Source organism: Gracilinanus agilis, chromosome 2, assembly GCF_016433145.1.
Source record: "Gracilinanus agilis isolate LMUSP501 chromosome 2, AgileGrace, whole genome shotgun sequence".
Lineage (NCBI taxonomy): Eukaryota > Metazoa > Chordata > Mammalia > Didelphimorphia > Didelphidae > Gracilinanus > Gracilinanus agilis.
Genome location: NC_058131.1, coordinates 261,217,118 through 261,227,313, shown reverse-complemented (window position 1 = coordinate 261,227,313; position 10,196 = coordinate 261,217,118). Strand labels below are relative to the sequence as shown.

Sequence of the window (10,196 nt, the reverse complement as noted above, 5' to 3'; positions counted from 1 at the left end):
AGTACCAGCAAAGGAGACTGAGATACAAAGCAAAGCAAAGCAAAGCAAAACAACAAAAATGTCTCTGGCCAAAAGGAAGGTGAAACTGCCAGTTTAGTTTTGAAGCTGGAAGTCAAGGAAATTAAACAGCCATAATGAGGAGAGAGAACAGAAAACTGGGGTATAGCCAGTGAAAAGGCAGAAAATCAGGAGATAAAATGGAATTTGTGAAGAGCTGCAATTAGGCCTGTGTTGCAGGAATATGGAGAGAGGAGAGCGTGAGAAGACTGGAAAGGTTGGAAGAGGCCACGTTGTGAAGAGCTTGGAAGGCCAAACAAAGGAGTATATATTTGGTCCTGGAGGTTATGGGGAATTACTGGAGTGCCTCAGGGATGTGACATGGCCAGCTTTAAGCTTTAGAAAAATCACTTTGAAGCTGAGCAGATGATAGATTGGAGCAAGCAAAGGTTTGAGGCTAAGAAGCCTGTTAGAAGTTGTGATAGTCCGGGGAAGAAGTGATGAAGGCCTAGGATAGTAGTAGGATGCTATTAAAGAGGAAGTGATGTAGAGGAAACATGTTTTCAAGGTAAAAATGACAAGATCTGGCAATGAATTGGATACCTAGGGTGTGTCAGAATAAGGAGTTGAGCATGACCCAAAGGTTTTGAATCTGAGTGACTAGGAGAATGGAGGGTCCTTGACAGGAACAGAGAAGATAGGAAGGAGGAAAGTTTAAAAAAAAAATTTTTTTAAGACGATGAGATTTGTTTTGGACACATGTTGAGTCTGAGAACCCTAAAGACAGTTAATAATGTGGGATTGGAGCTCAGGAACCAGACAAGGGCTAGAATATAGGTCTAGTTATAAAGGTGATAATAGAGCCTATGGAAATAAACAAGGTCATCAAAAAAGAGAGTAAATAGTGAAAGGCAAAAGAAGACCCAAGATAGAATCTTGGGGGACACTTTCAGTTAATGGGCATGATATAGTTGGAGAACCAGCGAGAAAAACTGTGATGGAAGGATGGACAGATGGGAAGAGAACCAGGAGAGAGAAGTATCATGAAGGTCTAGAGAGAAATGAGTATTGAGGAAGAAAAGGTGATCAATAGTGTTCAATGTTTCTGAGGAAGTCAAAGAAGGATTAGAATTGAATAAAGATTTGGCAATTAAGAGATTGATATTAAAAAGAGCAGGATATGTAAACAAACTTCAAGATTGAGAACAGAAATGTTAAGTTGACATAACATTAATTTTATGATTCTGAATGAACAATATTCTATAGACCTGGATGCCTATCTCATTTCAAGATTTCAAGACCTTTCTTACTCCTCCCTCCCCCCATGGAAGTACCATGTTATGAAGCCTCTAAATATTCAGTCTGTTCATATATATTCCTCCCCAGGTGTTCTATACTTCATCTAAATTGGATTATTTTATGCCCCTTCAGTGTTTTCTCTTTATCTTCTTGACTATTCAGTTCCTATGCACCCTTTTTTGTCTAGTCATTTCAGTAGTGTCTGACTAGACTCCATTTGGGGTTTTCTTGGCAAAGATACTAGAGTGGTTTGTCATTTTCTCATGAGCCATAGCTCATTTTATAAATGAGGAAACTGAGGCAAATAGGCCATAGCTAGCAAATATCTGAAGTTGGATTTGAACTCAGGTCTTCCTGAGTCCAGGTCCAGTGTTCTATCCCTTGAGCCACCTAGTTGTCCCATGTACTCTGTAAGGCCAAATAAAATGTCTTCATGTAGTTTTTCTCAATATTCTCCTCTCATTTGCTAACAACATTTTCTTTTCAGCCTAACGTAGCAACTTGTTCTGTACTTCTCCAATGTGCTTTATAATTGGTGTATTACAATGATCTGCTTCTTTCCCCATGATTAAATTGTAGGCTCTGTGAGGGTAGGTATCTAGACACTCTACATCATTTGGTCCCATCCTTTCTTCCTAGTCTTCTTATATACTACTCTTCTATATATTCTCTGGTCCATTTATACTGGCATCTCACCTTGCACTGTGCCTGTGTACTGGCTTTCCTCCATGCCTGGAAGGCTCTCCCTCCTCACTTCTTAGAACTCCTGGCTTTCTCCACTACTCAGCTGAAGTACCACCATCTGCAGGAGCCCTTTCTTGGTTCACTCAGCAGTAGCTGGGATTTTCCTCTTAAGATTATTTTCTAGCTATACCATATGGGTCTTGCATGTTGCTATGTATATACATGCTATGTCTCTCATTGGAATGTAAGCACTTTGAAGGCAGAGTCCATTTTTGCTTCTTCTCTGAATTGCTAGGTCATAATGCAATTTCTGGCACACATAAATGCTTAATGAAGGCTTACTAACTGATTGCTTCGCGTAGTCTTAAAGTGTTTTCTGAACACAATACTTACAAAATATTTGTAGAATGGATGCAATCTTTGAGAAGAGGAAATTGGCACCGAGAATGTTGATAGTGAGTTTCCTGTGTTTGGGCAATTGGGAATACCAATCAAATTAGCCCCCTTCAGAGCCCAGGGGATTTGGGTATTGTCCCAGTTTCATGGCTTTGCTTTGAGAGCAGATCTGCTAGAATAGGTACTTTCTTCATGCATTATCAAAGTGAAGAGAGAGGGGAGAAAAAAAGAGAGGGAAACACACACACACACACACACACACACACACACACACACACACAGAAAGAGAAAGAGAGAAAGAGAGACAGTCAGACAGAGAGACAGAGAGAGATAGAGAGAATGAGAGAGAAAAAAAAAAAGCCAAGACACTCTTTAAAAGGGGGACTTTATTTATTATACTGGAGCAACGCGCCAACGACCCAGCTCTGCTCCCATACACAAGAAATCCGCAAAGCTGTCACTCAGTTTTGAACCAAGATCGCAGTGGCACTAAAAACACATTGAAAACATTGACTCTCTTCCCTTTTTTTTCCTCTTTTTTTTTTTTTTTGGTACAAAATGGTACAAACAACAATACAAAAGAGTTGTGCTGTTGACGATTACAAAAAAAGTTGGACCTTTTGTTGAACTGCGCAATGCTTGGCGCTGCAGTGTGAATACATTGTACACCAGTCGCCTTGCCCAAAAACAACCACCATCATGCAGGCTGCTACACATTTTGTCCATTGTCAAAAGAAACATGCAAAAAAAAAAAAAGAATTCGAATGGAAAGAAAAAGGAGAGAAAGGAAAAGGAAGAAGCGTTCTGTTTCTGTACATTGCTGTTGCTTTTCTCCAACTTGATTTGTAGCATCGAGCAGTACCTACATTATATACATACACATTTGCAGTGAGCAGTTTTAGGCGGTATTCTGGGTACTTGAGATCTTTTTTTTTTTAACTTTGCCAGAAATTGAGATTTTTTTTTTTTTGTCTTTTTGCCTTGATTTGAAAAAAAAAAAAAAAAAAAGCTGAGTTGTCCAGTCCTATTTTCCAATTGAAAGTGTCAGGCAAGGCTTTCCCCCTAAGGAAATGGAGGCATTTCTGAGGGGCAGAAGCCTGGCTTTTTTTAATCTGACACTTTTTTTTTTAGCACTTTGGATGTGCGGAAAGATATTACGGAGAGGAGAATTTTGTGGACAAGTGCATTGGGAGGGCCAACAGGAGCAATGTCTGTTCTGTTTCCTACCCAACCCTAGTTGGAGCTAAACCATCTTGTTCATTACAGAACAAAAATCCCCTCCCCAAAAACTAAATCGTGAACCCATACCCTGCCATGCCAGTTGCTTCTGGCTTCCTCTGGGGGTACTCCTGGGCTTCAGGCTCACTTTTCCACTGAAACTTTGTATTTACAAGCTACTACCCACAGACTTTTGACACTGATTGTACTATTGGTTAATGCTAATTCACTAGCCCAAGTTTAGGTTTGGAGATTGCTCTGGGAGGAAATAGGGACCCTCGTGGAGTTGGGGCAGTCTAGTTTTTGAAATAGAAGACTTCACCTTCCTGCACTCCCATACCCTCTGCCTTCTTAGTGAGTGGACAACAGAGATGCTCTGGTGCCCGTTGGCAGTGGCAAGAAGCAAAGAGAAAAAAAAAAGCAAGCTCAGAGGAATAAGTGCAGGAAAATTACTCTCTTCTCAGCTCCTTCAGCCCCTCTCACCTTAAGTTGCAAGATTAAAGGCCATTGAAAGGGATTCTGAATATCATTTTCTTTCAGGGGCTAAACCAGTTTCCTATTCTTCCATTCTGGTATATGTGTCACTGTAAGCAACGTGGGATTGCCAGTGGGTCTTGGCAACATTATTCCTTTCCCCACAGAGCTTCAGGGGTGCATTTATCAACCTCCCGCTCCCCTTCTTCTTTAGAATGATGTTCCAAATTCAGGAGCATCTTCTAGAGAGGAGGGGTTCTTGGTGTGCAGTTTGTGAATAGTTGTCAGGGGGTTCTAAGAATTTTTAATATTTTGATAACTGTACTTTAGTATAATTGGTTTCCCTTGTAATCCTATATTTTCAACGCAGGATTACAAGGGAAACAAATTATGCTTTATTTTGTGCATTGAAAAATGTTTTTCTGAGGAGGGCCCATTGGCTTTAACCCAACTGCCAAAGGGGTCCATGATACAAAAAGATTAAGAGTCCCTGTTTGAGGGGGGAAGGGAGAGGGGGAGAGAAAGAGGGAAAAGGTGAGGGAGAGAGGGAGGGAGAGGGAGGGAGAGTGAGAGTGTGCCCAGAGCTAGACTTGTATTCTTGAGAAGTTCAGGGAAAAACATTTATACCTGCTTCAGTCAATAAATCATATTCACATTTAAAAATAATCCACAGTCCTCAGGTTAAAAACTTCTACCTGAAAGGTGAACTTAAAATGACAACCACTACCCAACTCACAATCCACCAACCCTAACCCCATCAACAATTCCATTAGTCACCCCTCCCCCCTCCCCCTTTTGCTCCCTGATCCCCATGACCATTTCAGACAATTCTCATTGGCTAACTGACCTCAAGTGGTTTGCATAGCATGGCTTAGAACTGGAGTGGGGTGGGATGGGAGAGAAGCTCTCCCTACCACCTGCTTGGTCCCCCCCCCCTTCCTTGACCTCCATGAAAACATCTCCTTGGGGACCTGGCTGCCTGCATAGAGGGAAAAAATAAGCCAGAAGAGGGACCCTGACTCTCAGTTATTTGAAAAGGGATCTCCTACCTCTCCATCCCTACTGCTCCCATTTCCTTTTCTCTGAAGTATTCTAGAAAGTACAAGAAGAGACAGAAACACTGTCTGGGTATTAATTAATGATCCACACCACAGTCAGTGCACTTAGGTAGAGCCAGTGGGGATGAGAGTGGTGAAGGTGAGGCACAACCATGACTTAAAATTGGGAGACACTCTACTGTTTGCCATATATGTACCTTAAAGGAATGGAGAAAGCACAGGAAAAAGGGCCACAGGCTGAGAAAATCAACGCATCACTCCTTTCTCCAAGAAATGATAGGGGTCAGGGAAGAGCCAACAGAATACTAGAGAGTATCCAAGTAAGAGGCACCTTAGGGTGGGTGTAGAGGTTTCTGTGTTGGAAAGAGATGGGGAGGATGCTGTGTATGGGGACTGTGGGATCCCTACCGAGTGCAGATTATTTAGCAAAACTCATTAAACTACCATGGTGCACGAGAGGGATGTCCCCCCACGGACCCATGGACCTTTTGGGGGCACTTCCCGAGTTCTTGTCTAACACGATGCCATTTTCTCAGGAAGTTCCCTTTAAGTTTCTTCCTCCTCACCAACCAAGGGGTGAATGGGGAAACTGCACTGGATTACAAATGGGAGGTGGAAAGAGTACATATTTTGAATTCCTTCTGTCCTTTCTGGAGTCTGGACGGCACTCTTTCGTTCACAGAAGTTGCATCTTGGGGAAGATGGAATCTGGTGAAATGGGAAATGTACAAAGAGCACGTTCATCACTTACAAGCTATAGCAGCCCAGGATTGCTCTCCTTAACGGGACCCGTTTGCTAACAGAGGGGCCCCTGCCTCTCTCCCTCCTTTAACCATTCAGCGTTCAGAATCATCCTCATCATGGAAAAAAGCCATCATCCTCAGTCACTTTCTAACACAACACATAAACTTGGAATCTAAAGGAAAAGAGAGCTTTGACACGTTTTACCATATTCACTCCAAACTCAGTCGCAGAATGTTCCAAACAAAAACAAAACAACATGGTTTATCCAGAGGTTTGTAGCACGGGACTTAGGTGGCTTCTAACCCAAGAAACATGGTTCATATCATGTGTCCATGCAGGTGAATCATCTCACAGACATTAAGACAGAAACCCACAAGTCCGAATCAGTAAAGGGGGAAAAATGCCGTTTTCGAATCGAATGGCTATTTCTTATTGGTTTAAAATGACCTTCCGTATAGACTAAGATCGTCACTAGAATGTCTAATTCTGAGGTTCAGTTTTCTTGATGCTGCAAAACCTTTTGCTAAGTTGGCATTCTTGGAACACAGCCAGGAGCACACACCACAGAGTGAGCATGCCTTCAGCCATGGTTGCCGCTGTCCCCCGTGGACTTGATTAAAGTGAGCAGTGTCAGACACCCCACTGGAGAGTGGGGACACACACTAGCTGGTTTACATGTTGTTGTCTGGCTTTGGCTGTTGGTGCTTGGAACAGGAATACTTTACTAGACGAGGGAGATAGAAGGGAGGGTGATGGGCTCATGAAGCCAGGCTACATCTTGAACACTGAGTGGGGAGCTGGCCGGTGGGGCCCCTGTGAAATGTCAAAATGATAAAAAAAAAAAAAAAAAAAAAAAGCAATATTCTGTTCTAGGGAATGGCTATACATCAGCGACGATGCCTGACAGCAACATGTAGCTGGGCCAGGATTTAGTTACAGGACTCGGTAGCCTGGGGGCAGCCAGCAACCTGTGGAGGGCAGAACACAAAGAGATGTTCCTTTGGTCTTTTGGTGGTTGTATGGGTAGAGAATTTTCACCAGGCCTAGTGGAGACTTTCCAGAGGAGTCCATAGCCCAAGGCTAATCAGCCTAGCTGTTTTATGTGGCTACCTCAATTGTGGCCAGGGGAGAAGTGAAAAGCACACATGTTAACACTGAACTAGAAACGGCAAGGATCACTGATCCACCACCTTCGGAATACTAAAGAATGGCTGTTCAGATTTTCACCCAAAATATGTTTTGTGTTTTTTTTTGTTTTTGTTTTTGTTTTTTTTTTAGTTTTGTGAAACAAGTCATTCACTTTTTATTTATTTATTTTTTCTTTAAAAAAAGGTAAAAGAAAAAAATAACACCACCCAAAAATAAAAACCAGAAACAATCTCCATGGTTCCTTCATTATTCCTTCAGAGCCAAAACTAGCTTGGGGTCAGAGAGAGTGCTGCTCATGATGGTCGAAACTTTTGTTTGTTTTTAATCGCTCCTGAGATCGAGGGAATCTGATACATGTACCAAAAGGCACTTTCAATTTTTTTTTTTAAAAACAGTACTTCTGTTCTAAGAAATTCAAGTTAAGACAGAGTGCCTTTCACTCTCCTTAGTCATAAAGCGGATATTGTAATGAGCCATAGCCCTGCTGACACTCAAAAAAAAAAAAAAATGGAGCAGAGACAACAAGTGTTCATGCTAGACAGCTCAATGTTCTGGGAAAAAAAAAATAATCAAAGTAACTCCTAACTCACCACTAAAATAATACAGTCAGCAGGGGGAAGTAATTAAAAAAGCTGCCACTTTTGTACAGCTCTTGCTTCTCTGCTGTCCATTCGCTTTTTTTCGATTTTGTTCTAAGAATGTGAGGTCAGTTAATCTTCGTCGCCCCCTCCATACATGTCCGCTAGTTTCTTGAACCTGGGTCCCCAGTCGTTGAGATAGTCGTAGTCTTGGTCTCCAGAGCTGGAAGAGTTCAGAGAGCTGACGGAACCGGCTGTGGAACCACTTCCTTCGTAGTCGAAGACCAACAGGGAATCATAGGGGGGTGCCGTGGGGTCATTGTCTGCAGCTCGTAAGCCCTGGATTCACAAAAGGCAGAGCGTTAAGGAGGCCGTGGGGAATCCAGGGATGGGGTGGGGATAATGGGCAGGGCACACCGGAGGGACACGCTCCCGAGTTGTCCCCTAAGCTAGTCTAAAGGGTTGGACCAGGCGATCTCTAAGGCCCTTCCAATATATGGTTCTAGGATTATGACTCTATGCTTAAGAGAATTATATGGGATGAAAACATTTAAGAGACTACAGCAGAGGGGAGTTTAAAAGATATCAGCCCATCCAGGTGTGGAGGATATTCTGCACGTATTTATTATCCCGCTCCGTCCTGATCTAATCATCACTGTGAGCTCCACATTCCAATCCCCAAGGAGCTTTCTTTCTGCAGAAGTGCTCTGGGAACCTGGAACAGGGCTGTTGTCCAAAGGCAGGGAAAGAACACTTCTGTTACTTCCATATTGCTTAGGGCCCTCATGGAGAGCTGGTGTCTAATTCTACCATCAATACGAAATCTCTACTTTGGTCCCTCCCTTCTTTGCCTCAGTTTTCCCACTTGCAAACCAGGTACCTTTGTCCTGAAGGAATATTATCTTAGCTGGGTAGCATCTTTTGGGTTTTTAAAGGATGAAAAATCCTTTAATTAACCTTCAAGGACTACATTTTCTACTTTCTCCCCCACGCCTGAGGACAATGTGTATGCGTTTCACGAGTTTGCAGTCTCCAAATGGTTTTTCAAGGCCCTTTATCCTCACTCCAGAAGGGAAGGATGTAACTAGTTTATGCTACACACATTTAAATATAAATCCCATTTGCTAAAAACAATTTCTCACACATTCTGGGACAGAGGAGAGAAGATGGGACTGTCTCAAATTAGGATTCATGTTTCACCTCCTTTACAGAGGCAGTGAGTTAGAGGAGTGATAACAACACTTTTCTGCGTCTTCTATTGCCTTACTGGGTGGCACAAGGCCACGACTTTAACCTGACTATACCTTTCAGTGCAAGGTACTCATCCTCTAGTCATGCTGGGAAGAAATCACTTTAGAGTCTTGTGGAAAAACCATGTTATATTCACTTGGATGTGTGTCTCTTCAAAGCTAAGTCCTGGTATAGTATGAGATTTTAGAACATGAAGATATATTATGCCACTCACTATGTGACCCAGGGCAAAATATTCTGGGTTTCAATTTCTTCTGTCAAATGAGATGGTTGAATTAGACAACCTCTAAGTTCTCTCCCATATCTATTATTACATGGTCTATGTTCTAAGGTCTCTTCCTGTGGTTCCCTAAGACACAAGAAAATGTGGAGAGTAATGAGCCTCATCCCCCCATCCCCTCCTCACCCATATTCAATGAGACACCAGAGGGTCTGGAGTAGATCAGTCCATGAAGAACCCTTCTCCTCGCCTCAGACCTTTCTCTGTACAGATCCTGTTGGAATTTCCTCTTCATCCAACCTTACTGTCATTTTCATTGCCCTTTCTTGCCCCCCCTGGAAGACAACTGGAAGCAATCAAAATATTCTGACCCTTTGGTCTACTTTGCCCTTCCCATCAGTCATAGAGACATAGCCATTTATACCACTTTAATGAGTAGGGAGTCACCACCAACAATCCATCCAGTAAGATAGCGGTCCCTTGGGCCTTACCATCTGCCTGAAATTGGGTTGTCTAAACCACTGGACTTTAGTGTTTGCTCTGTAACCGAGTTCCTCCCATATATATTATCTCTGAATTGGAATGTGAGCTCCTTGAAAGCTGGAGTTCAGTTTTCTATTTGTATCTGTGATATTTAGAATAACGTTTGGCACAAAATAAGCCCTTAAATGATATTTCATCAATCAATCAATTCTAATTGTGACATTCTATGTTAGGACAGTCTATGCCACATTAACATTTCATGATTTGACCATTCTAAAAGAACATAATTTTTGCCAGACCTCAAGCTGTGAAAGGCATGAGGGACTTGTAACCATTAAAGAAGAGATCTTCTGTGTGCTCATCTCTAGAAATCTGATTCAACAATAAACATTTTATGTGAAGGAGAACCTTGTTATGCTTAGAAACTACCTGTTTGAGAAACCAGTGTTTGGAAAAGTCATGGGAATTCACTTTGTTGATGTACAGATGCAAGATGCATGATCTTTCTCTCTCTTCCCTCCCTCCCTCCTCAGTCCCTCCCTCCCTCCCTCCTTTCCTCCCTCCCTCCCTCCCTTCCTTCCTTCTTTCCTTCCTCCCTCCTCCTCCTCCTCCTCCTCCTCCTCCTCCTCCTTCTTCTTCTTCTTC

General features: G+C 42.5%; 1 protein-coding gene across 1 annotated transcript in view; it reads right to left on the bottom strand.

The window, feature by feature from the left end:
• Window positions 1–7,208: 7,208 nt before the first annotated feature.
• Window positions 7,209–10,196, bottom strand: part of CDH4 (cadherin 4) — a 464,726-nt gene continuing 461,738 nt past the window's right edge. Inside the window, exon 17 of the mRNA XM_044659642.1 lies at window positions 7,209–7,936. Within this exon, the coding sequence (XP_044515577.1) occupies window positions 7,730–7,936 (207 nt within the window). The 3' untranslated portion in view covers window positions 7,209–7,729. The remainder of the gene's footprint in view (window positions 7,937–10,196) is intronic.